General features: G+C 45.7%; 2 protein-coding genes across 6 annotated transcripts in view; both read left to right on the top strand.

Moving 5' to 3' along the window:
- The first annotated feature begins 604 nt into the window (after positions 1-604).
- Positions 605-12,237, top strand: PAQR7 (progestin and adipoQ receptor family member 7). 3 transcript variants are annotated; one of them, XM_055332884.1, is made up of 3 exons: positions 605-869; positions 4,607-4,703; positions 9,484-12,237. In XM_055332884.1, the coding sequence occupies exon 3, from the start codon at positions 9,505-9,507 to the stop codon at positions 10,549-10,551; it is 1,047 nt and encodes a 348-aa protein (XP_055188859.1). In that variant the 5' UTR covers positions 605-869; positions 4,607-4,703; positions 9,484-9,504; the 3' UTR covers positions 10,552-12,237. The 3 variants fall into 3 exon arrangements, with proteins under 3 accessions (XP_055188859.1, XP_055188861.1, XP_055188860.1); XM_055332886.1 differs by lacking the exon at positions 605-869 and adding an exon at positions 1,067-1,096; XM_055332885.1 differs by lacking the exon at positions 605-869 and adding an exon at positions 1,849-2,011.
- A 1,566-nt stretch (positions 12,238-13,803) lies between these two features.
- The window catches only part of AUNIP (aurora kinase A and ninein interacting protein), a 24,170-nt gene continuing 10,384 nt past the window's right edge, over positions 13,804-27,589 (top strand). For 2 of the 3 annotated variants that reach the window (XM_055332242.1, XM_055332240.1), the window contains exons 1-2: positions 13,804-13,973; positions 26,943-27,081. In XM_055332242.1, coding sequence (XP_055188217.1) covers positions 13,896-13,973; positions 26,943-27,081 — 217 coding nt within the window. In that variant the 5' untranslated portion in view covers positions 13,804-13,895. Of the gene's footprint in view, positions 13,974-24,727; positions 24,797-26,942; positions 27,082-27,589 lie in introns of those variants that run through there. The other variant, XM_055332241.1, reaches the window with a different exon arrangement.

Here is a 27,589-nt window from a genome sequence, read left to right as displayed (position 1 = left end):
TTATTATTTGCATTCCAGACGTGATAAACTTGAGGCAGAGAAAAAGAGACTTGCCCAAGATCACATGGTGAGCTGGGGGTGGCCCCAGGACTTGGATCCCCTCATCATGCCCACGCCCTACACAGTTTCTCTGAATGGACTTCAAGCTCCCTGAGGGCAGAGCAGTGTCCGCTCTTAGACCCTCCCCTCTCGGCTCTGCACCCATCAGGCTGCGTGTGTGGCCCAGATGGGGTCACAGGTCCAGAGGAGTGAACAATCCCTGCCGGGGTTTGCTGAGGGATCCTTCACCCTTTGGGTGCTCCCATCCTGGGGGGGAGATGTTACACTGGGGAGTAGAAAGTGGGGGGTTTTAATAGAGGTTCAAACATCACGCCTTGCGCTGGCCAACCGGGGGAAGCGGCCCACGGGGTGGGAACTTGAAGAAGACGGGGGTGCAGAGGCGGGGTGGGGCTCCCCAGGCCAAGAGACGAAGATGGGGGCGCCAGGCCCATCGCAAGCACAGGAAGCCTCGCGAGCGGAGGCGCGGACCCGGCGGCTGGGGGGGGGCGGACCCCGCGGGCGCACCGGGCGCTCCGGCCACACCCGCCCGCGCCGCCACCCCGACTCCGGAGCTGGGGCTCCGCGGCGGCGGCGGGAGCGGGGCCCGCCCAGTGGGGGGGGGCTCGGGCGAGAGCTTCTGCTTTCCTCCGGCACGTGGGCCCCCCGCACCCCCGCGGCGCGGCGCCCCCGGGTGGGGGGGCCCTCCAGGCCCCGCCCGCCGCCCCGCCCCGCCCCCTGCGCGGCCCGGGGCGGGACCACCGCGGCCCCTTTATCTGCCGCAGGTCCCGGGGCGCTCAGGGCCGGGATCGGAGCCGGCCGCCCCGCCGCAGGTACCCGGGCGCTCGCGGGGGGCGGGGGGCGGCGCCCGGGTGAGAGCGGGAGGCTGCGGGGGCCCGCTGGAGCCGAGCACCGGGGGCGGGGTGCGCAGGGCGGACGGCGGCCTGGGCGGGCCGTGGTGGCCGCGAGCGGGAGAGGCCGGGGCCTCGCTGCTGCCACTGCGGGCGCGTCTCGGGAGACTCCGGGGCGCGAGCGGCGCAAGTACCTGGAGCCGTATGGTGTGAGGGAGGGGCCCCGCTTGGGGGACGCCTAGGCGGGTTGGGATGCGGAAGCCTGGCTCGGGGTCGGGGAGCAGGGAGGTTCCACGACCCGGGAGGGGGAGGGGGGCCCCACTTCGCCCCTAGCGCTTGCCCGGAGCCTGCAGGCGTTGGGGACCCCCGGAGGTCCCGGGGGCCGCCCGTGCAGGCCTGGCCTGATGAGGGGCCTGGGCAGGCCACGGCGGGGGAGGCGGAGAGTTAGAGGATCCCCAGAGCCTGGCTGCACCTGGTCGGAGGGCCCAGGCAGGACCTTAGGTTTTAGCTCCTGCGGGACAGGGTTCCAGCCCCAGACGGCAAGGGGCTTGTGCCGCCTCTGAGCCTGTTGGCCAGAGGCCGCCGCACTCCAGCCTCAGTTTACCTGAGCGGAGGGGCTCTCGCTGGCCGGTGGTGGAAGCTGACCCCCTTTCCCATCCCGTGTGCTGGGTGACTCCAGGCAGCTCGCCCAACCTCTCTGAGCCTGCTTTCCTCTCACTGGTTCCTCCTTGTCCTCAGCATTAGGGAGTCTCAGTTCCACAGAAGGGCTCCTTTGAGTTACTGACTCTACTCTGATCACAAACGGAGGCCCAGAGCGCAGTGACAAAAAAACAAAAATGATTTCCGTTCAGTTTTGGAAGAAGTGGAAGGACTTTTTTTTTTTTTTTTTTTAACACATTCTGCCGAGTTGGGGAATTGGTTTGCATTGAGGGAGGTGACCCAGTTGCTGGGAGATCGGGAGGCCAGCCAGGGATGAAAACTTTGTGTAATCTGTGGCCACCCACTGGATGCCTGGGAGTTGACTGCAGCGGATGAAGGGCAAGAGCACTGGTTTGAGAGGCAGATGATGTGCCCCGCCATTCTGCTTCTTGGGCTGTGACACCAGCTTACGTGGAGGTTCAAAGGTGATTTGAGGGAGACATGAAATGTGTGTGAAAGTTCTTCGTAAACAGCAAGCCACTGTAAATTACTAATGTCAGTGCCTAATCTTATTAATAATATTTTGGGCTCTTACATGACATTGTCCTTGCAGGACCCCGCACGAACATTTATCTCTAACAACTCCTGTATTAACACAGGTCTAGTTTGGCTATTATTGTTGTTGTGATTTATTATTTTTAAGTAGGTGTCACGCCAACCTGCGGCTTGAACTCACAACCCTGAGATCAAGAGTCACAGGCTATACCTACTGAGCCAGCCAGGCTTCCCTGCTGCCTTAACTATTATTTTTATCTGAGGTTAGACTTTGTCTTTTCTGGCAAGATAAAGTTGTCTTTAAGGGAGTGTGCTGAAAAATCAGGGCCCAGAGAAGTAACAATGGATATTTTGTGTGCCCAGATGGAGGCAAGAGAGAAAGTGGAATTATAAACAGTTAATACTCCTAATAGTTAGGAATTTTTTCCTTAAGCTATTATGCTCCAAGTGGGCAGGGTATTAATATCCTTAGTTCTTACTCTTAGATGTTAATTGTCTGGGCTATTGGTTCCATGAGGGATGTGTTTTTTTTTTTTTTAAGATTTTATTTTATTTATGAGAGGCAGAGAGAGAGAGAGAGGGAGAGGGAGAGGGAGAGGGAGAGGGAGAGGGAGAGGGAAGAGGAGAGGGAGAGGGAGAGGGAGAGGGAGGGAGACAGAGAGGCAGAGACACAAGCAGGTTCCATGCAGGGAGCCGGATGCGGGACTTGATCCCGGCCTCCAGGATCAGGCCTGGGCCAAAGGTGGCGCTAAACCACCTTTGGTTGGTTGAGCTACTGGGGCTGCCCCCTGAGGGATGTGTTTTAACTGCTTTGTTCACTGCTGAAGCTCCAACACCTGGCACACAGTAGGCCTAAAACAATTAGAATGTCTCCGGGTCTGATGGGCCCTTTGATGTTGCTGATAAATTTATTCTCTCCTTTGATATTCGGAGAAACAGGGCCAAGAGGGGTATCAAATTGTGACTTGTCCTGTGACTTGTCCGAGGTCACACAGGGAGTGAATGGCTGAGCCAGGACCAGAACCTAACAAAAATAGCAGGGTCGCGCGCTGTGCCGGAGCCAACACCTTCCATTTAGAACTTTGTTTTGCTTTCACAAGAGCCCAAGGGGTAGCTATTACTCTCCTTCGATTATGAATGAGGAACTAGGCTCAGAGAGGCTAAGGGACTGGAAAGCAAAGTCACACAGCTGATAAGTTTCAGACCTGAAATCCCATCCTCACATAAAAATGGGGACCTGGCTTCTCTTGAGATAGTCTGCCGGAGGTGAGTGACATCCTCTCTTGGGGCATCAGCTGTCTACACTTCTGCACAGTCAGCACCTGGGTGGCTTCTCTGGGGCTGGGTTTTCCCTGGCCCATAAGGCATTTCATTTGTGTGGCTGAGCCCAGTCGGGGCAGGGAGTCTGCTTCCTCCACCAGCCCTGTAGCGTTTTGCCTGCCACGTGCACTAAAGTCTATGGGATGGATATAACCTAGGGCTCTCCCACTTGGACATCTGTTTACGGCCCCATCCCCATAACCCCGTCATCTGTTTTGCCCCCAGGAGTTTAGGGGACTCTTTGACTGTATGTCAGGTGGAGACCAGGAGGAACTGGGGCAAGCCTTGGTTGAGGAGCTAGATGAGGAGGTTGACCTTGTGTTTAGGGAAAGAGGAATGTGAGGGGGGAAGGCAGAGGAAGACAGAGCTTCTCTGACAGGAACTCCCACTTGGGCCCTGGAGATCTCAGTTCTGAGGCTCAGCCAACCTGGAAGCCTCTCGAACCAGCAAGACCTGCCCTGGCCAGGCCACATGCCTTTTGGATCACCTGCTAGCGTGGTCCATCCCCTTTACCCTCCTCCTGGGGGATGGAGCAGCTGAAATCGAGACCCTTTCCCTGGTGGCTTCTCTTCCCAGCGCTTGTCTTGGGTCTGTGCAGCACAAGTACGAATCTTTAGGGCTCTGTGAATCTAGAGGGGTTACTCTGAATGGGCTATGCTGAGGAGAATTCAATTATTAAATAAGATCAGTGTCCCCAGAAGTTCAAACTAGCCAGATTTCCTGGTCCTTACATGCATCCTCAGAGAAAGGAAAACGTCACAAGAGACACAGTTAACTCAAGACCCCAAATCCAGTGGAACCAGCTATGAAGGCTAAGAAGAAGACAGTTTTTTTTGAGGATGTCAACCAAATCTCTTGGGCTGGGGGTAATTCGAATACTACTACCATTAATAATAGTTAGTTACTACTATTAATAACTAACAATAGTAGCATATTTATCCAGTCCCTAAACTGTGCTAAAACTTTATTCTAATGAGTTCAATCTTTACAACAATCTGTGCTGTAGATATTATAATTGCCATGAGGGAGCTAAAGATCAGAGAAGGTGAGTCACTTGTCTTAGCATGTCACAGCTAGCATGTTATGGAGACAGGCGTCAAACTTGGTTTTTCCGAATCTGAAGTCCCATCTCCTTCGTGAGCCTTTACGGTGTCTGTTTTCTCCTTTATTTCTAACTTCTTTCCATTATGATTCTTGGTGAATAGGGAACAGAAGCCAATCCAGTTTGCCTGACCTCCATCAACCAGGCCCTGGTCACCTGGTCTCAGCCCAGCTTTGCCCTCCTTGCTGTGTGAACCTTGGGTAAGTCACAACATTTTAGCCAGCCTTGGGTTTCCCCAGATGCTTCATGTGGTGAATGCTGAGCTTCCTTCTGCAGCTGAGGCCGAGGTAGGAGGACAGTGTTTAGCTGGGGATTTGAGCAGTGTGGGAATGGTGTTGCGGGGGAGGGACAGGTGGAGGTTTTCTTCAGCCCCACCCTCTGGTGACATCACATAAGACACCTCCAGTCCTTGGAAGCCCCGCCCCTAGGGACCCTCACCTGTGGAAGTGCCACCCAGTGCTTGGCATCTGGTGAATTTGCCCAGTCCCACAGCGGAAGTCATCAGTCCCCAGGCTCGAAAAAAACCCCTAGGTAACCTAGGTTTGGAGGGGGCCATGGAGGGTGGCCTGAAATAGGCAGGTCCTGGCAGCCTGGAGGGGCAGATGGCTCAGAGGATTCTCTGAGGGTGGCCGGTGGATACTTACCTCCTCTTTCCAGCTCATGCTGGACCCCACATCTGTTGCTTTCCCCTGGACTCAGAGCCCCTTTCCATGGAGTCAGGAGATGGGAACCAGTTCTGAAAATAGACCTATCCAGATGGGATGGGGCCTTGGGGTGAGGTCTAAAGGAAGTAGGGAGCAGGATATCTATCCCAGTATGTAGCCTCTGGGTTCTGTGCTTAGGCCCCAAATGTGTCTGGAGGAGGAGGAGGGCCCTGAGTAAGCTATCAGCACCTGAGGAGTAGCTGTGAGCTAGGGCTTCATTGGTAGAGAGCCAGTGGATGGCTGGTAACGTGGGGAGACTGAGGTCCCTGGATGCATGTCAGTTGCTAGAAGACTAAGGAGATAATTTGTGGAAAGGTGAACACCAATAAAAAATAAATTTATAAAAAAAGTTTGTGGAAAGGGCCTTGGCTACCTGCTTTAGACTATTATTATTTTTTTTTAAGATTTTTTATTTATTCATGAGAAACAGAGAGGCAGAGACATAGGCAGAGGGAGAAGCAGGCTCCATGCAAGGAGCCTGACGTGGGACTTGATCCCAGGTCTCCAGGATCATGACCTGGGCTGAAGGCAGGGGCTAAACCACTGAGCCACCCAGGGATCCCCTAGACTATTATTTTCTAAAGTAGTTCCATGGAATACAGATTGGCATGACAGGAGGCAGGGTAGTGTGTGTGTGTGTATGTGTGTGTGTGTGTGTGTGTACACATGCATGTGTGTGTGCATGTGCATCTTGGGGAAGGAGCGCCTCTAACCTCTCTGAATTTCAGTATCCTCCAAAATAAAATGGGCATAATGCCTACCTCAACAGGCTAGTTATGAGAATTAATTACAACAAGGTTATAAAGAGTGAGCATATATTAAACACTTACATTGCAGCTGGCTTTATAATATAATTATCACCAGGAAAAGAATCCTTGGTCAGGTAGGCTTGACAAATGTGGGTTCAACAAAGTGAAGCGGCTTTCTTTGCTGCAGGACTTCTCAGAGCCTTTAATAGGCTGTTATGACTTGGGAAGTTCTGAGTGGGGTATGGAGCCTTGGACTAGATTTGATGGATCACAGGGACCCAGGAACTAGGCCACCATCACAAATTATCATTCCAGGGTCTTTTCCCTTGTCGTGGAATGGGAACCTTGCTGGATTGGGCAACTCCGTAGGAGGCCTTTCTGTCTCTGGACTCTTGTTTCCTCAGTGTAAAACAAAGGTGCTACATGAGACACTTTCAGAGGCCTTTTCTGGCTTCCCGAGGTTCTGAGTTGGAAGGCCAGAGTTGTAGACAAGGGTAGAGGCTCCCCAGTCTCTTGGGGAGGAGAGGCCCTCCAGAGCTGGCTCCTCCATTAGCAAGGCAGGCTAGGAGGCTGTCATGGGTGGAAGTGGCCAGCAAGATCTGCTTTCTAGCCCTGACCTCTGCCAGGCTGTCTGGGGAATGAGAAGTGGAAGGGCCCTGCACTCCCCTGTCGGAAGCATCCCCTGTGCGATATTGTGGTGACTTGTTTAACTACTGCCTCCTCATTGGACTAGGAGAGGCCAGAGACCAGAGCTGACTTGGGAAGTGTAACGCAGGGGGGCTTAGGGATGCAGGTCAGGCTAGGGTGAGGAGGAAGGTGGGCTGGGGGCTTGACTTGATAGTGCCTTGGCATGGCAAGCTCCCTGCGTTTACTTGGCTGTGTGCAGGGGCCTTGGGGGTGATTATGGTGCTGCTGGTGGCAGAGACATGAGTGCTCTGTCCTGCCTGGATCTCCTTGCCTCTTACAGTGACTGGTGCCAAGGTAGTTGCGATAAATATCTGATGAAAGATGGACAGAAAAAAAAAAAAAAGAAAGAAAGATGGACAGAAAACCAGGGTGCCGAGCCAAACGAGCTTGTTGGAGGGAATTTATTGGAGGGGTGGGAGTTGTCTGGGCAGGTGCTAGTGTTTCAATTGATATTTGCCTTTTTTTTTTAAGATTTATTTATTTGAGAGAGAGAACATGAGAGAACACAGAAGGGGAGGTGGGGAGAGGGAGAAGCAGGGAGCCTGATGTGGGGCTCTAACCCAGAACCCTGGGATCATGACCTGAAACAAAGGCAGAGGCTTAACCAGTTGAGCCACCCAGCCACCCAATAGATATTTGATTTAATGAATGACACAGTGAATGATGATAAGCCTGAATTAAGCAACTGGTTTCAGACAAAAGTATCTAGAGAGTAACTATGAAATGGTTAATAGCACTTGCCACCTTGTCTTACAAAGGGCAGTTTATTTATTTATTTTTTTAATTTACTTAAGATTTATTTATTTATTTATTTATTTATTTATTTATTTATTTATTTATTTATTTATTTATGATAGACATAGAGAGAGAGAGAGAGAGGCAGAGACACAGGCAGAGGGAGAAGCAGGCTCCATGCCGGGAGTCCGATGCAGAACTCGATCCCGGGACTCCAGGATCGTGCCCTGGGCCAAAGGCAGGTGCTAAACCGCTGAGCCACCCAGGGATCCCAAAAAGGGTAGTTTAGTTATGATTGCAAACTGAGTTCAGATTGTGCCTCTGCCACTTCCTAGCTACATGGTGGGCAGGGTCCTTAATGTCTCCCTGCCTCAGTTTCTTATCTGCAAAATGGGAATAATGATAGTACCTATGTACAGGGTGTTCTGAAGCATAAGTGAGTCAGTTATATATCAAGTGCTTAAAACGGTGTCTGGCACAGGGGTGCCTGGGTGTCTGTAGTTGAGTGTCTGCCTTTGGCTCAGGTCATGATCCCCGGGTCCTGGGATTGAGTCCTGCATTGGGCTCCCCGCAGGGAGCCTGCCTCTCCCTTTGCCTATGTCTCTGCCTCTCTCTCTGTGTATCTTGTGAAAAACAAAAACAAAATGGTGTTTGGCACGTAGCAAGTACTGTATAAGCATTTGCTATGATTTGTTTTCCATCGATAATCTCCACCATACCATGAAGTTCCTGGGGGCAGGGATCATTTTTTTTAAAGGTTTTATTTATTTATTTATTATTTATTTATTTATTTATTTATTTATTTATTTATTCATTCATGAGAGACACAGAGAGAGAGAGAAGCAGAGACACAGGCAGAGGTAGAAGCAGGATCCATGCTGGGAGCCCGATGCAGGATTTGTTCCTGGGACTCCAGGATTATGTCCTGAGGTAAAGGCAGATGCTCAACTGCTGAGCCACTCAGGCATCCTGGGGGCAGGGATCAAATCTTTTTCCTCTCTGCCCTTCCCTGGACCCAGCACAGGACCTGAGGCAGAGGAAGGGCTCAGTAGGTGTTTGCTAAATCAGCAAATGATGGAATGAATGAATGAGTGAATGAATGAATATGGTTTATATATATACTGTATAACCTATACAGGAAGAGTGCATGGGGGCAGTAAGGGGATCCCCTGGAGGTAGCAGTTTGAACTGGCCCTAAAGCCTTTCAGTGGCAGGAAAGGAAGTTGGCAGAGGGTGTGATATTTGGGTTAGGTGGGAAATGAGGGTAGGAGCAGCATCTTGAATGCCTGGGTGAGGGATTAGATTTGATTTCTTTGAAATTAGCAACTGTGGGTGAGAGTGGAAAGGCTGGAGGAGGGCTCTTTAGAGTGGAGGTGTGGCTGAGGGAAAGGGCTGTTTTTATAGAATTAGTTGTTAACTGGGGACTTCAGGAAAAAAAGTGGCTTTTTGAGTTGGGGGCTTTAAGGGTGTAAAGTGTTACCGAGATGTTATTGTGTTCTTTGATTCAACAAACACCGAGTGCCAGCTACCTGCTAAGCCCCTGGGGTTCAGAAAATAATGAGACTAACTGCCTACCATTGGTGGGCTCACATGAACAATTTTAATGCCCGTGAAAAATGTTATAATGGCCAAAGGATGGGTATCTTATGGTAGGCACTCAAGTAGCAAGGTCATTGTCAGAGGTTCAGGGGGCCAGGGAAAGGATCACAGAAGAAGTGGGTTTTGAAGGAGGATTAGGAGTTTACCGAGTAGGCAAGATGAGGAAAATGTCTCAGGCAGAAGGAACAGCTTGTGTAAACCTAGACTGGAGTGGAAGTGGCTGACGTAGTGAGTCTCCTTAACTCATCCCTCAGGCATGGATTGAGCACGTACAGCATGCCAGGCACTGTTCTGGGCACTTGGGACGCATCAGGGAGCAGAACAGTCATAGGGGCAGAGCTGTGATCTTCCTTAGGATGACTCCTCTCTTCCGAAACTCAGTGTAGGGACAAAGGGGGCGGGAAGGAGGGAGTAAGAAGTGGGCTCCAGAGCCTCCCAGCTGTTGCTCATGGTGGGCAAGGGGCAAGGACACCAGTGCCCTGAGTCTGCTCTGGCCTCTCCCCCAGCTCCCTGCCTGGCCCACAGCCATGGCCACGATGGTGGCCCAGAAGCTCAGCCATCTCCTGCCCACCTTGCGGCAGGCCCACCAGGAGCCGCAGCCGTCCGGGCAGCCGGAGCCTGTCTTCACGGTGGACCGAGCCGAGGTGCCACCCCTCTTCTGGAAGCCGTACATCTACGTGGGCTACCGGCCGCTGCATCAGACCTGGCGCTTCTACTTCCGCACGCTGTTCCAGCAGCACAACGAGGCGGTGAACGTCTGGACCCACCTGCTGGCCGCCCTGGTGCTGCTGCTGCGCCTGGCCATCTTTGCGGGGACCGTGGACTTCTGGGGAGACCCACACGCCCTGCCCCTCTTCATCATTGTCCTCGCGTCCTTCACCTACCTCTCCCTCAGTGCCTTGGCTCACCTCCTGCAGGCCAAGTCCGAGTTCTGGCATTACAGCTTCTTCTTCCTGGACTACGTGGGCGTGGCCGTGTACCAGTTCGGCAGCGCCCTGGCGCACTTCTACTACGCCATCGAGCCCGCCTGGCACGCCCAGGTGCAGACCGTCTTCCTGCCCACGGCCGCCTTTCTCGCCTGGCTTTCTTGCACCGGCTCCTGCTACAACAAGTATAGTCAGAAACCTGGCCTGCTGGGCCGCACTTGCCAGGAGGTGCCCTCGGCGCTGGCCTACGCGCTGGACATCAGCCCCGTGGTGCACCGCATCCTGGTGTCCCCCGACCCCACGGCAGATGACCCAGCTCTTCTCTACCACAAGTGCCAGGTGGTCTTCTTCCTGCTGGCTGCTGCTTTCTTCTCAGCCTTCGTGCCTGAGCGCTGGTTTCCTGGCAGCTGCCACGTCTTTGGCCAGGGCCACCAGCTCTTCCACGTATTCCTGGTGCTGTGCACCCTGGCTCAGCTGGAGGCCGTGGCCCTGGACTACGAGGCCCGGCGGCCCATCTATGAGCCTCTGCACGCCCGCTGGCCTCACAACTTCTCTGGCCTCTTCCTGCTCACGGTGGGCAGCAGTGTCCTGACCGCGTTCCTGCTGAGCCAGCTGGTGCGGCGCAAACTCAACCGGAAGACCCAGTGAGGGGGGTGGCTGCCGGTAGGGAGGGAGGTGTCGAGGGAGCCCAGGGGTCCGGGCTTGCCTCCAGGTGGGAATAAGGGCCTGGTAAAGTTGTTTGTGTCTGGCCTGCGGTGACTTTCTGTGAACGCCTCAGCTGCCGATGACGGTACCGGCCAGCCCTTGGATTTGGGGATTGGCTAGGGGCTGCTGGGCTCTACTCCTGGGCCTGCCCCAGCCCTCAGCCCTGGGAGGAGAAAAGAGATAAAGATGCAGGCCCGCCTGGTTTGCCTCTCCCCCCAGTGCCTCTCACCAGGGGTGAGGATCAGGGACCAGCTGGGGGCAGGACCCTGGTTTGGAGCTTCCAGATCAACTGAGAGGACAGAGTGAGGGTAGAATTTAGGCCAGAACCAGGTTTGAGCTGAGAGGCAGAAGAGGGCTCAGCAGCTCCCCCTCTACCCAGATTTCATTGGTGGATAGGGAATGAATGGAGGACCTTAACATTCCTTGAGCTCCAGCCTGGAGTTTTGGAGTTCTGGAGAGTCTCCAAAGGTGGAAGATTGTGCTAGGTAGAAATGGATCCCCCCTAGTGCCCACACCTCAGTTACTGTCTCACGTAGGGAGCCCCCACCTTTCTAGCTCTGGCCTCTATGTCCCACACATCCTGTTCCTAGCCTCTCTCCTGGTTTCCTTGTTCTTGATTCAGTTATCCTTTCAGTGTTTCCTGGGCCTCTGCTCAGAGGCAGGCTACCAGCTGGGTCCTGTGGGTTAATGCAGGATGATGAGAGCTTTAAAATTGGAATGACCCCATCAGGGGAAGTACTGAGGAGGGAATAATCAGTGCTGCTTGCCACCTCACAAGCTTGGGTTGGAAAGTGTGAATAGGAGTTTGCAGATGAAAAGGGGCATTCCAGCCAAAGGGAAAAGCCTATACAAAGGCCAAAGAGGTACTGAAGGGAGGAGGTCATTGGGGTTGGACATAGGGGTGGTCTGGACTCTGATATGTCCTGGATGCAATAAAGTGACTGATACAACAGCCTCTTTGCTTTTTGCCTCCTGTCCCAGAAATGGGGCCCTGGGACTTCCATGGACCTGCTCACCTTGTTGAGGAGGTTTTCCACGGGAAGCTGGGGTCCCCAGGGGTGGGAGCAGGGAGGATGAAGGCAATTGCTGTTTGATCTTTGCCTGGGGGGTGGTTGCGGGCTTTATATACTATATATGTGAACTTTCTCTTTTTTGCAGGGAAGGGAGGCAATTTTATACTCAATAAGTTTTAGAAGTTAAAAGAATGTGTGAAATTTTACAGAAATCCACTTTATAATTTGACAAAGATTTCATTTTTTTGGTTTTTCCTTCAATCAAGACGGGTTTTATATGTAAACTTGTATAATATTGTTATATGTTAACTTGTATAATATTGCTTTTCCATCGTACATAAGTAATATATGTACAGTGAAGGAAAATTAGGAAGTACTGATAAGACAAAAACCTCAAGTGAATAAGAAATATCACTCTACTGCTAAAATATCCTGTTTATAGAGGCTCCTGGGTGGCTCAGTTGGTTGAGTGCATTGGACTCTTGATTTTAGCTCAGGTCATGATCTCAGGGTTGTGAGCTCCAGCACGATGTGGGGCTCCGCACTCAGAGGGGCATCTTCTTGAGACTCTCCAACACCCCCCCTTTCTCTAAAATAAAAAAATCTTTAAAAAATATTCTGTTTGCATATATGGTTTATATACATATGTAAAGAACATCAATGGGGACTGTGGCTAGGGATGGAAGGATGAGTGGGATGCCAGCACTTCTGCATTTCTGAGGAGCTTTCACAGTCTGCAAAGTGCTTTCACAAAGTTACCTCACTTGATCTTTAAAATCCAAGGTCGGGATCCCTGGGTGGCGCAGCGGTTTGGCGCCTGCCTTTGGCCCAGGGCGCGATCCTGGAGACCTGGGATTGAATCCCACGTCGGGCTCCCGGTGGATGGAGCCTGCTTCTCCCTTTGCCTCTGCCTCTCTCTCTCTCTCTCTCTGTGACTATCATAAATAAATAAAGAAAAAATATTTAAAAAAAAATAAATAAAATCCAAGGTCACTCTTAAGGTGTGAAAGCAGGACTGGGAGATAGTTCTGGAAGCTGACAGGCCTGGGACTCCAGATTTTTAGTTTTCTTTTTTTTTAGATTTTTAGTTTTCATTTTAACCTTTTTATTATTATTTATTTTAAAGATCTTTAAAATTTATTCATGAGAGACATACAGAGAGAGTCAGAGACATAGGCAGAGGGAGAAGCAGGCTCCATGCAGGGAGATGGATGTGGGACTCCAGGTGGCACTCCAGGATCACGTCCTGAGCCGAAGGTGCTGAGCCACCCAGGCATCCCTTATTTTTTATTTTTTAAAGAAGATTTTATTTAACAGAGTGAGAGAGCACAAGCAGGGGGAGCGGGAGAAGAGACATTGCATCATCCCCACTGATGCAGAGAGAGGAGAATGTGGGGCTTGATCCCAGGACCCTGAGATCATGACAGACACCACCCCCTCACAGAAGGCAGGCACTTAACTGGCTGAGCCATCCAGGTGCCCCCTTTTTTTTTTTTAAATTTTTATTTATTTATGATAGTCACACACACAGAGAGAGAGAGGCAGAGACATAGGCAGAGGGAGAAGCAGGCTCCATGCACCGGGAGCCTGACGTGGGATTCGATCCCGGGTCTCCAGGATGTGCCCTGGGCCAAAGACAGGCGCCAAACCGCTGCGCCACCCAGGGATCCCCAGGTGCCCCTTTTGTAATGGTTTCTAAATCCTCTCCTTTGTATATTTTATAGATATGCTTAGGTTTTTTTGTTTTTGTTTTTTTTTGAATTTCAAAAGTAATTCACGAACTCCAGTGCACGGTTAGTGCTGGTGACCCTGGCGTTGGACTTGGCGACCGCAGCCTGGGCTCCGCCCTTTTGGGATGGCTGTAAGGATGCTGCCGGGAGACTGGAAAACCCTGAGCCCGGGGTAGTTCTGTTTACAAGAATGTGCAATTAACTTAGCGAAAAGAAATGCATGTTCCTTGTGCATCGTCGCGAGCACGTTCACACAGCCTCGGCGCGATTCGCAACTCCGGAACCTCTGGGAACGTGAAGACCTGGGGACACGAAAGGTGCTCCCCCGAGGAGCCGAGCGGGTGGGGCCGGGCGCGGAGACAGGGGGCGGGGCGGGACCTGGCCGGGGCGGGGCCGGGGGCGGGGCCTGCGTCGCGGGCCGCCGCGTAGCCCCGCCCCCGGCGTTGGCGCGAGATCCGAACGTCGGCGGAGGCCGTTACAGCCCTTCTGTGAGGCGGCGGGAGCGGGAGCCGGGCGAGCTGTCGGCCGGGTCGCGGCAGCGGCCATGAGGCGGAGGGGCCCCGAGGAGGAGGCCTGTGGCGTGTGGCTGGACGCGGCGGCCCTGAAGAGGCGGAGAGTGCAGGTGGGCCGCGGGCGTGAGAGGGTGTCGCCGGAGGGGTTGGGGCCTGGAGGCGTGAGAAGGCCGGTGCTGGAGGTCCGGTCGTGGGGAGAAAGGAGCGGCGTGGGCAATTCTGAGGCGAGGGGGGTTGGAGCTTGCAGAGGGGTGAGAAATGGGGTTTGGGAAGAGTGGAGAGGCCCCGGGGGCGGAAGGCCGGCGCGCTGTGGACGGGTGAGGATGCGACTGGGACACTAGGCTCCCGGGTGTGGGGAGAGGACGGAGAAGAATTTGCCCTGAGGAGTGTTGTTTTTGTTTGTTTTTTAACGGACAATACTGGACATTCGGTATCTTGTTAATTTCAGTCTTACGTCATAGTGATTTGATATTTTTAAACATTAAGAAATGATCCACTGTGGTTGCCATGGTCACCATACAAAGTTACGATAATATTATTGACTATATTCCCTAGGCGGTACTTAGCCTCCCCATGACTTATTTTCTAACTGGAAGTTTGTGCCTCTTAATCCTCTTCACCTGTTTCTCCTCCTCCCCAGCCCCTCCCCCGCACCCCCAATGGTTTGTTTCCTATACCTGAGAGTCTGTTTCTGTTTCGATTTGTTATTTAGATTTTCCACATACAGGTGATGTCATACATTGTTTGTCTTTTTCCGTATAACTTATCTCACTTAGCGTAATACCTACTAGGTGCTTCCATGCCGTCAAGAATGGCAAGACTTCGTGCTTTATGGCTGTGTAATATTTCACTGGATATATTTATCACATCTTCTGTACCCGTCCCTCTATTGATGGACACTTGGGTCGTGTCCATATCTTGCCTCTTGTAAATAGGGGTACATATATCTTCCATTTGGTGTTTTCATTCTCTTCAGATAAATACCCGGAAGTGGAATTACAGGATCGTATGGTATTTTTAATTTTTTGAGGATCTTCCATATTGTTTTCCATAGTTGCACCAATTTACATTTCCCAGCTAGTTTATGAGGGTTTCCTTTTCTCCACATCCTCTCCAACACTTGTTATTTTTGTCTTTTTGTTGATAGCCATTCTAAAAGGTGTGGGGTAATATCTCATTGTGGCTTTGATTTGCATTTTCCTGATGGATAGTGATGTTGAGCACCTTTTCATGTCTCAGTTGGCCATCTGGGTGTTGTCTCTGGAAATAAGTCTTTTCAAGTCCTCTGCCCATTTTTAAATTTTTTTTTATATTTATATATTTTGGATGTTAACCCTTTATCAGATGTGTGATTTTCAAATATCTTTTCCCATTCAATAGGTTGTCTTTCTGTTTTGTTGATGGTTTCCTTTGCTCTGCAAAAACTTTTTAGTTTAATTTAATCCTATTTGTTATTTTAGCTTTTGTTGCCCATGCCTGAGGAGATTGATTCAAAGAAATACTGCTAAGACTAATGTCAAAGAGCTTACTGCCCATCTTCTAAGAGTTTTATGGCTTCAGGTTTTAACATTCAAGTCTTTAATCCATTTTGAATTTATTTTTATATATGGTGTAAGATAGTTTCATTCTTTTGCATGTAGTTTGTCCAGTTTTCCCAGAATCATTTATTGAAGAGACAAGACTGTCTTCCTCCCCATTGTATATTCTTGCCTCCTTTGTAGTAGATTAATTGACCATATATGTGTGGGTTCATTTATGGGCCCTCAGTTCTGTTCTATTTATGTACTGTCTTTGTGTCAGTACCATACTATTTTGATTATTATAGCTTTGTAGTATAGTTCCAAATCAGGGAGCATGATACGTAAAGCTTTGATCTTTCTCAACATTGCTTTGCCTATATGGGGTTCCATACAAATTTTAGGATAATTTTGTTCTAGTTTTGCAAAAAATGGTATTTTGATGGATTGTACTGAATTTGTAGATTGCTTTGGCTAGTATGGATGTTTTTACTATATTAATTCTTCCAGTCCATGAGCACAAAGTATCTTCCCATTTATTTGTATCATCTTCAATTTCTTTCATCCATTTCCTACAGTCTTTATAGTAAAGGTCTTTCACCTCTTTCATTAAATTTATTACTAGGTATTTTATTCTTTTTGATGCAGCTGTAAATGGGATTATTTTCTTAATTTTTCTTTCTGATAGCTCATTATTAATGTAGAGAAATGCAACCCTAGTTGCATAGCTGTCGGTGGTGGTAGCTCCCTTCCTGAAACAGGTCCTTTAAATTTTTTTAGGTAGTTGGGGGAAAGTCAGCAGTTGTTCTTGAGCCTTGTGTTCCTTAAAAATTATCAGCCTAGGGCAACCCCAATGGCTTAGCGGTTTAGTGCTGCCTTCAGCCCCAAGGCAGTCCCTGGAGGACTGGGATCGAGTCCCATGTCAGGCTCCCTGCATGGAGTCTGCTTCTCCCTCTGCCTGTTGTCTCTGCCGTGCTCTCTCTGTTTCTAATATATAAATAAAATATTAAAAAAAATGATCAGCCTAAAATAATACATATGCCAAACAGACACATTTTGGGGTGGAAAATTTTGCTCCCCTACAGTGGCTACAACCTCCTGCACAAAGTAATTGAGGGCTATTAAAAAGCATCTTACAACTAAAGTCATTTTTTGGGAAAAAGCAAATGAACCACCTGTTCCTTTAAAAAAAATTTATGTTTTTATTTGACAGAGAGAGCAAACATAGCAAGGAGAGGGCAGAGAGAGGGGGAAAGCAGGCCCATCACTGCCCACAGCAAGGAACCCATTGTGGGGCTCTATCCCAGGACATTAGGATCATGACCTGAGCCAAAGGCAGCCAGCCATTAACCTACTGAGCTATGCGGGTGCCCCCCAATTTTTTTATTTTTTATTTTTTATTTTTTTTACTTAAAAATGTTTTGGGGTAGATACATTCATTTGGTACATAATTTAAAATGTATGTCAGTGATAGGCAGTAAAATATCTTCCTAATGCTTTTATTTTAAAGATTTTATTTATTCATGAGAGACAGAGAGAGAGAGAGAGAGAGAGAGAGGCAGAGAGGCAGAGAGGCAGAGACACAGGCAGAGGGAGAAGCAGGCTTCACCCAGGGACCCTGTTGCAGGACACGATCCCCAGTCTCCAGGATCAGGCCCTGGACTGAAGGCGGCGCCAAACCGGCTGAGCCACCCGGGCTGCCCTCCCTAATGCTTTTAACCTTCCTTGGCCCATCTCAGAGGACACAACTTTCTTGGGCATTCTTCCAAGGATAGTCTATGTTATGTACAAACAGTATCTATTCTTATAAATAGTAGCATTTTCTACATTGTTCTGCAACTTGCTTTTTCTCACTTACTGCTTCTTATGTATCATTTCATATGCATCCACAAAGAATTCTTTTTCTTGCTTTTTTTTTTTTAAAGATTTTATTAATTGAAGAGGGAGAGAGAACACAAGTTGGGGAGAGGGGCAGAGGGAGAAGCAGCACCCCCCCTCCCCCAGCAGGGAGACGATTCAGGGCTCCATCTTAAGACCCCAGGATCATAACCTGAGTCAAAGGCAGATGATTAACTGACTGAGCCACCCAGGTGCCCCTCGCTCCCAGTGGTATCTGCTTGAGATTCTATCTCCCTCTCCCTCTGCTCCTCCCACTCATGCTTTCTCTAAAATGAATAAATAAATCTTAAAAAAATTTTTTTTTAACTTTGTTAAAAATTGGTTAACTTTTTAAGGCTTTCAGCCCAGATCAGAGTACTGAAGATACTCTTTCATAGAATGTAGAAACGTGCCTTTTCCTAGAGTAGCTATCAAGTAGGCACACATATGTTTTGAGTTTTAATGTTAGTCATTAATAGGCAGTTGCTAGTGGCCAGTGTTTTAGAAAATATGCCCCTTCCCACTTGATCCTAAATAGAACTGTGCTATTTTGAGGTGAGTAATGAGGTGGTTCGTAGTCTAGCTGGAAAATAGATGCTTGTGTTTGAGTGAGTTTGCTTCTTTCTTGGTACCACAGAGGCATGGCAAGCTTGGCCTCATTACCTAGGCCTTGGTATGGAGGATACTCTATTTATTTTCATTTCAGCTTTTTTAGTAGGAGAGAAATATATGTTTGTAAAAAAAAATCAGTATAGAATTATACTAAGTAAAAAAACGGCTTCACTGGTAGTAGCTACTTTTAACAATTTGGTATGTTTTGAGACATTTTCTATGTGTATAAATATATTTATTTCCCCCATAGATGAGATTATCTTGAGCATATTGTATTATTCACCTTTCACTAAATATATGATGGAGAACTTCCCATGTGACACATGAGTTTTAGTATGAGTTTTTTAAAAGGCCATTTTAGTTTAAATGATTTTCAAATTTTGTATTTTAACTTTGCTACCTCTTTATTAAAACATTGAGAAATATTTCTGAGATGTTTTTCTACACAATAAAGAGGTAAAAAGGTTTCGTATGTGTTTTGTATGTTTGCTGTCTCCCAGGTGTATTTTATTTATTTATTTATTTATTTATTTATTTATTTATTTATTTATTTATTTATTTATTTTCATGAGAGGCACACACAGAGAGGCACAGACACAGGCAGAGGAAGAAGCAGGCTCCATTCCATGCAGAGAGCCTGACGTGGGACTTGATCCCGGGTCTCCGGGACCACACCCGGGACTGAAGGTGGTGCTAAGCCACTGAGCCACCCAGGCTGCCCTAAAATATCATTATAACTCAAAAATAATTTCTATTTCGTTTTCACTTGTAATGCAATTTAGTTTCTAACCCTTGAAATATATGTAGCAGAGAAGTGGGACTAAGAAGGGGACAGAAATAAGAAGATAATAGAAATCTTGGCTGAGTCATGAATGGTTTCTGATAGCCTTGGCAGAGTAATGAATGCCACCGTGACATTCTGCACCTTCACCAACATTCAGTCCATCAGCATTTTGGACTATGCCTTCACATGTGTTCAGAATCTCATAATTTCCTACTTCTTCTGCCACTGTTGCCTGACCCAGAATGAGAGTGACCCTTTGCTCACTGTTAATTTTAAAACTGTCTAGTGGTTTCCTACCTTCTGGTAAAAAACAGAATCTCTGAGGCCTGCAAGGCACAATTTGCCCATGTATGTTGGCCCTGTCATACATTTTAGAACTCATCTACTACTCTTCTCTCTTCTCCCTCACTCTGCTCTTGTCATACTGGCCTTCTTGCTAGTCTTTAAGCCAAGTACACTTCTGCAGGGACCTTTGTACACCTTCTAATACATAGGGATTAAAATTGCCACATGGCTCTGCTCTTTCATTTGTTCAGATGTGAACTTATCACTGAGTCCATTTCTTAACCACCATAAAATAGCCTTTCCTTTATCCCCTACCCCCTATAGTCCCTAACACCTTAGTCTTGCTTTATTTTTCTCCATAGCCCTTTTACTATCAGGTATACTACAGACTGTATATTTACTTGTTCATTTATGGTGTTTCCCTACTGGAATGAAAGTTCCATTAGGCAGGCCTTCAAACAGTGGCACATGGTAGGTACTCAGTACAAATTTATTGAATGAGTGAATGAATTAGTCCAACTGAGCTTTGCTTTCAGAAAACCTTTTAAATGTGGTCATAGTTGCTTATTCTGTCTTTCTCACTCTGATGAGAAGATAAGTGGGAGGACTTAGAGCTTTTTAGAGCAAGGATGGACTGGAAAAGACCTCTAGTAAAATGGCAGTTAAAGCATGTACTTAACATGGGTACTTGGGTGGTTCAGTTGGTTGGGCCTCTTGGTTTCGGCTCAGGTCATGATCTCAGGGTTGTGAGATCAAGCCCCACATTGGACTCCTTGCTCAGCAGTCTGCTTGAGATTCTTTCTCTCTCCCTCTGCCCCCTCCCTCAAATAAATAAATCTTGAAAAAGAAAAAAGTGTGTACTTAACAACAAAATTATATTTAAAATATTATAACTCAAAAATAATTTCTATTTCTTTTTCAGTTTGTAATGCAATTTAGTTTAGGATCCTGTTAGGATCAGTACTGTAAGACTGATAAGGGTCTGTAAATGTAACTTAACAAATGTTCATCAGTATGATCTTTAGTGGCTTATGGTTTATAAAACTTTTTACATGTATTATTCACTTAACTTTTTTAGTAGCTTTGTGAGGGAGGTGAGATTAGCTCAATTTTGCAGATGGAGAAATTGAAGTTCGTAGATTTGCTTCAGATCACATCAGAGTAAGTGTAGCTTGGTCCAGTGTGGTTTTTTTCATAATGTGTAAGGTATCTTCAAATGATAAAAAGGTGAATAATGAATAAGATAGTTCTAACTCTGGCAGTATGGGATATGTTAGGTACCCAAATAACTCTTAGACTATAAGTGCCTTTAGAGGCATACGGAAATTCTGTGTGTTTAGAGGAAGGAGAGATTACATTTTATTGGTGGAGGGGTGGTGGTTTTAAAATATGTCCACAAATTTGTTGCTACACCTCTCTTTAAAAGATGGATGCTAAGTCTCCCCATCCCCAGAAGTGTGGGCCGTTCTTAGTATTTAGTGACTCTAATGAATAGAATGTGATGGAAGTGTTAATCTTAGAATTCCGAGGTTAGGTCATAAACAGCATTGCAGCTTTAGCCTCATTCTCTCTTTAGGGGAAGTCAGCTGTCCTGTTGTGCAGACATGCAAGCAGCTCTATGGAGACATTCATGTGGTGAGGAACCTTACTGTGTTTGCTAACCATTGAATGAGTGTGCCACCTCGAAAGTGTATATTGCACCTTGGTTGATGCCTTAAATGCAACCTAATGAGACTGCCAGAACCACGCAGATAGGCTGCTCTCAAGTTCCTGATGCATAGAAGTTGTGAGATAATAAATGTTGTTTTAAGTTGCTAAATTTTGTGGCAATTTATTTTTTATTTTTTTAAAGTTTTTATTTATTTATGATAGTCACAGAGAGAGAGAGAGAGAGAGGCAGAGACATAGGCAGAGGGAGAAGCAGGCTCCATGCAAGGAGCCCGACCTGGGACCTGATCCCGGGTCTCCAGGATCAATCCCTGGGCTGAAGGTGGCGCTAAACCGCGGAGCCACCCGGGCTGCCCTAAGATTTTATTTTTAAGTAATCTCTACACCCAACACTTAAACTCACAACCCTGAGAGCAAGAGTTGTAAGCTCCAGTGACTGAGCCAGACGGGTGCCCCTTAAATACATTTTTAAACTGACTTTGGTCCAGTTATTTGCATCCATTAGTATCTCCTTTTTAAAAGGACGTTTGCATTTTCCCTTTAGTTCATTTACATTTCGGAGCCAGAAATTGGGACCGGAGTAAGTAGACGATTAGTAGAGAAAAAGTAAAAAATAGCTCTTGTTTTGAAATTGAGAGAATAGATATAATATAGGCCGATTGTGTGAATAGTTGAGCCTTGAACAAAACGAGTTTGAACTGCGTGGGTTCACTTATGTGGATTTTTTCTGGTAAATACAGTTAAGTACTGTAAACATATTTTCTCTTCCTTATGATTTTAATATTTTCTCTAGCTTTATTGTAAGAACACATATAATGTACAAAGTATGTGTTTATCGAAATATGTGTTATCAACAAGGCTTTTGGTCAACAGTAGGCTATTAATAGTTAATTTTTTGGGGAGTTAGAAGTTATATGCGGATTTTCAACTATGCATGGGGGTGGTGACCTTAACCCTTAGATTGTTCAAGGGTCAACTATATATTGTGTGTATGTGCACACACAGACAGTACTACTTTTCATAAAGTTGACACCCTCTAGGGGTACTTGGGGATTTGCTCCAGAGTAGAGGTTTCTATTCCATTGCATTTTATTTGAGGCTTCTACTTTCCAGTGTAAGTGAGCTCTTCTTTCTTGCATGGGACCATTACCTTTCTATTGAGAGGGTCACATTTAGCTATTGCTGTATTGGAGTAGTTAAAATTGGGAGGTTTAAACAGATCTTCAGTACATAATCTTATAGGGCAAAACTGATGGCAAATGTATGAAAACACTGTACGTGGTCTTTGACATGTGTGACATTTTTTTTTTTTTAAGAAAAATTAGCAAGAAATACCCTTTTATAAGACTTACTAATGAAATGGTAATGGATGTAGACCTATCTGGTCTCCAGATTAGGAGTTGTGATACTTGGGACACCTGGGCGGCTCAGCGGTTGAGCATCTCTATTTGCCTTTGGTTCAGGGCGTGATCCCGGAGTTCTGGGATCAAGTCCCACATCGGGCTCCCTGCATAGAGCCTGCTTCTCTCTCTGCCTATGTCTCTGCCTCTCTCTCTCTCTCCCCCTCTCCCCCCGTGTCTTTCATGAATAAATACAATCTTAAAAAAAAAAAAGTTGTGATACTTAAAAGGAATTGCTTTTTTCTCCTATTCCTCTTGAGTTTTCATTAGGTTTGGATGAAAAATCAGTGCCAAGCAGTTCTAGAGAATATTCTTGCAATAAATTTAGTATTGTTAGAGTACTTTGGGAAGAAAGCCTTCAATTTTCAGTGGGTATACCACTCATCTCATCTGTGCTCTGGACCTTATGTGTGACATCAATTACAGTGACAGGAGCTCATCTTCACTTTGATCACGGTACTGGAAAAGCGTTAATGTTTTCTGAGAGCTCTGTTAATGTTGAAAATATGAGTATACACACACACACACACACACACACACATATATGTTTTTTAACCAGACTGTGTCCTTCCTGTGTATCTACCTTCTTCCTAAAATATTTATTGAGTATTATGTGTATTAAGCTAGTTCTGTGGAGGACAGGATAAAAAGTATGTGAATCAAATGTTGATACCAGGATTTTGTTAATAAGTCTTGAAATACCAAGTGATAAATGTCAAATTTAGAAAAGGAAGAGATCACTCTGTGAATCAGGAATGGTTGGGGCTTAGCTGAAGTAAATGTAGCATTTCAGACTTGTGTGAAAAAGGCCCTTCTGTGTGAGGCACAGAAATGAGGAAGGTAGAGGCCATAATAGGGACTGGAATGTGGATATTATGCTATAGTATACATGAAGAGGTTTTGGTAATGGAGAAAAGGGTAAACTGGAATTGTACTGTTGTGTGTAGTCTGAGAGTCAGTACTTTATAAGGTAGTAGAGAAACTACTGACATTTTGAGCAAGATGGTGTGCTCTCAGTTGTGCTACAGGGAGGTTAATCTAGATATTAGTGTGGGTGTGGGACTGATTTAAAGGTATTGAGTGGGGGCCTGACCAGTTAAGAGACTATTGTATTAGTCTAGGACTGGGCAAGAGTTTATGAAGTTCTGAACTAGGTTAGTGTGTCATTTGTTTCGCAGGTTTGGAGAGTTTGAGGCAAGTTTTGGATGAATGCTTTATTTCTATTCATTCAGCAAAGCTGATTTATGTTGTTGGAGATGATGGGAATCCTGACAGTTTTTCTTGGTCAGACTTCTTAAACAGTCTTCCTTAGGGCATCCTTATTAGGTAATGTCATCCTTTTAGTGTGACTTGATAAGGCATGATAGTGACTGACTGGAAAAGGTTTTCTTTGAGAGACTGAGGAGGATGGGCTATTTGGAGAAGTGGGAAGAGATGAGTATGGAACCTCAGAAGCATAAGAGAGAGTACAAGCTGGGTGGGGGGAGGCGTGGAGCAGAGGGAGAAGCAGACTCCCTGCAGAGCAGGGAGTCCAACAACTCGTCTTGATTTCTGGACCCTGGGATCATGACTTGAGCTGAAGGCAGACACTTAACCAACTGACCCACCAAGGTGCCTTGTCCTTAATCAATTTTGAGGGTTTTTTTTTTTTGTGTATGGTATAATTAAGTGGTCTGGTTTCATTCTTCTGAATGTAGCTGTCTAGTTTTCCCAACACCATTTATTGAAGACACTTCTTCCCATTGCATAGTCTTGCCTCTTTTGTTGATTAATTGGCATATTTATTTCTGAGTTTTCTATTTTGTTCAGTTGACCTGTGTATCTGTTTTTATACCAGTACCATACTGTTTTGATTACTACAACTTTGTAGTATTTGAAATCTGGAATTTTGATACTTCAGCTCTGTTTTTCTTTTTCAAGATTGCTTTGGCTATTCAGAATCCTTTGTGGTTCCGTACAAATTTTAGGATTGTTTATTCTAGTTCTATGGAAAAATACTGTTTTGTATTTTGATAGGGATTGCATTTAATTTATAGATTGCTTTGGGTAGTAGGGACATTTTGACAATATTCTTTCAGTCCATGAGCACAGAATATCTTTTCATTTGCTTGTGTTGTCTTCGATTTCTTTCATTAGAGTTTTATAGTTTTCACAGTACATGTCTTTCATCTCCTTGGCTAAGTTTATTCCTAGGTATTTTATTTTGGTGCAATTATAAATGGGATTGTTTTCTTAAGTTCTCTTTCTGCTGTTTCATTATTAGTATATAGAAATGCAGTGAGTTTCTGTACACTGATTTTTGTATCCTTTAACTTTATTGAATTATCAGGTTTAGTTTTTTGGTGGAGTCTTTAGGGTTTTCTATATATAGTATCTTGTCATCTACAAATAGTGAAAGTTTTATTTCTTCCTTGCCAATTTGGATGTTTTGTATTCATTTTTCTTGTCTGATTGCTGTGGCTAGGACTTCCAATACTATGTTGAATAGAAGTGGTGAGAGTGGACATCTTTCTCTTATTCCTGACCATAGGGGAAAAGCTCTCATTTTTTTTTTTTCACCATTGAGTATGATGTCAGTTGTGATTTATTCTGTTGAAGTATGTTCTTTCTAAACCTACTTTGTTGAGGGTTTTTGAATAGATATTGTATTTTGTCAAATGCTTTTTTGGCATTTACTGAAATGATCATTTAATTTTTATCCTTTCTCTTATTGATGTGATAGATATGTCGATTGATTTGTGAATATTGAACCACCCTTGCATCCCAGGGATAAATCCCACTTGATTGTGGTGAGTGATTTTTTTTTTTTTTAATGTATTGTTGATTGGGTTTGCTAATATTTTGTTGAGGATTTTTGCCTTCATCAGAGATACTGGCCCGTAGTTCTCTATTTTTGTAGTATCTTGATCTGGCTTTCATAGAATGAATTTGGAAATTTCCTTCTTCTGTTTTTGGTAATAGTTTGAGAAGAGTAGATACGAAGTCTTTTTTTTAAGTGTTTGGTAGAATTCACCTGGGAAGCTGTCTTGTCCTGGACTTCTGTTTGTTGGGAACTTTTGATTACCAATTCAGTTTTACTGCTCTTAGTCTGTTCAAATTTTCTATTTCTTCAGATTCAGTTTTGGGAGGTTATCTGTTTTTAGGAATTTATTCATTTCTTTCGAGGTTGTCCTGATTATTGGCATATGATTTTTCATAATATTCTCTTAGAATCCTTTGTATTTGTGTTGTAGGACTAGTATTCTTGTAGTCATTTAAATAACTATTATTAGTCTGTCTTTTCCCTTAAGCTGTAAGCTTTACCAGGGCAAAAACAATCTGTTTTGTTCATTAGTATATTCCAAGCAGCTAGCATATAGGTGCTAAAATATTTGCTGGCATTCTATGTTCAGGTAGTTTCACATATCTAGGATGTGTCTCTTATAAAATTTAGAGATTCATGTGCCTGCTTGGGCTTCCTCATGGAATGGTGGCCAGGTTCTAAGAATGAGCATCTCAAGAAAGCAAGACAAGAGTACATGGCATTTTTATGACCTAGTTTTGGAAACCATGTAATGTTACTTCTAATCACACTTTATGGGTTGGACAGTCACAAAATTCTTCCCAAGTTCAAGGTGAGGGAATATGGACTTCACAACCTGAGAGAAGTGGCAACCTCAGTTTCTCCAAATTCCAATCTCAATGTATTCATTTAATCCAGAGTCCAGTGCCTGATTACTTTGTCCGTATATTTTGGCCTGTCAAGTGATTCCAGGCAGAAAGCTAGAGTCATCATAGGGCTCACCTCATTTGTTTTCCTTCTTTCAGAGCTCACAATCTAATGCAGTTCCTGTTGTCCACCATCTAATACCAGTTGTTCCATGTATTTTACCCAGTTTTCTAGTTTTGCATGGTTGAGGGAAAAGTTCCACACAAGTACTGCAAATCAAAGAATGAGTTTTATACCAAGGATTTTTCTTTTTTTACCCACTTAAGGTACATTTTAATTTCCAATGTAAAAATGATGTCAACTTTGGGCTAGAATTAATAATCTGAGTTCAAGTTTCAGACCTATCTCCAACTTGCAGCATGAATATTGGCAAATCTCATTTCTTCTTTGGCTCTCACATAAACTGAATTGAATATAAATTACCCTGTTCTCAGGGTTACTTCTCAGGCATTCCATAACAAGTAAGTGGAAATAAAAACAAATCACACTAAATAAAGATTAGGTTATATTTATAGTCGACAAAACTTACTCCCAAACCTTTTCTGGTACAAATTCATACTACAAAGTATAAATGGGCTATGAGTATATAAGACTGTTGTTTCTCTGCTCTTCTTCCTAGTAATAACCAATTAGTATTGAACCTCAGGAACTGTATAAACCTTTTATGTGAATTAACTCACCAAATCCTCATAAAGCCCTATGTGATAGATACTTTACTGTCCCCGTTTCACACCTGAGAATGAGACCTAGATTAAGCAACTTGTGAGGGTCACACAATAAGTAGCAGTGGCAGAATTGGGATTGATTGGAACCCAAGCTGTGTGAGCCATGCTTTTAACCATGTGTGACTATTTGAAAACCACTAAAAATGTGTCAAATGCAGATGTAGAATCATTAGTTCTCTTTAAATGTAAGAGAGAGTATCATCCCTGGAATCACTCCAACAAATCTTGTTTCTTTAGGCAGCGTGACTGATTTCTGTGGGGAAGCAGAAAGATTGTGCTATAGTTGGAATATGTGATTTCCTGAGAAAAACAAACATCATCATTGTGGCAGGAAATGGTAGATGATGATATACAGCAAAAACTACCCAGAGAGTAGTATAGGAGTGGAATCCAAAGGGTCTAGTGTGGTTCCATGAGGATCGCAGGTATATTGAATCTCTTCTGTTTGGCAGTTGTCTTGATATTAACAGGTTCTATTATTCTTTTTCTCCCCCTTCTCAGACACATTTAGTGAAGCCAAGCACCCAAATGCTAAAACTCTTTTCTGGAGAGAAAAAGGCTAAGATTTCTTTAAGTCAAAGAATTCCACCCACAGGCATTCGGCAGACCAGCATTGCTTCCTTCTTCACCTTGCAGCCAGGTATGATGACCCGCCTGGGAATATCCAGGGAGCAAAAGGGAGTGTGTGCATTTTTCCATGCTGGAAAATTTATGAGAAGTGCGACACCAGTTAAACTTAGCTAACTTCTTAGAAGAGGATATCAAACAACAGAACATCCTCTTCTGCAAAACAATATATACATGCTTTTACCAACATTTTCTAATTCTGTGTGCTCAGTCTAATATTAAATATTTGTATTCCCTGACAGAGCAGTGAGGAGAAAGTATGCTTGGGGAGTTAGAGGATACAGGGGAGCTGACCTGCCATTAGTAGTTAGATAAATGTCTTGGATTGGCCATAATGAGCAGTCTATATAGGATTACTTGATAACATATTTCTTTATATTGCTTCTCAAATTAGAGTTCAAAGATTTTTTTTTTCTTAGAAAGGTTGGCATAAAGTTGGCTTGTGTCTCGTCATCCTTTGGGAGTTCTTTGCTTACATGTCCCTTTTCAGGGGATGAGCTGCCTCAGAGCAGGCTGGGGCT

Source organism: Nyctereutes procyonoides, unplaced genomic scaffold (assembly GCF_905146905.1).
Source record: "Nyctereutes procyonoides isolate TBG_1078 unplaced genomic scaffold, NYPRO_anot_genome, whole genome shotgun sequence".
Lineage (NCBI taxonomy): Eukaryota > Metazoa > Chordata > Mammalia > Carnivora > Canidae > Nyctereutes > Nyctereutes procyonoides.
This window is presented reverse-complemented; position numbering and strand designations above follow the sequence as displayed.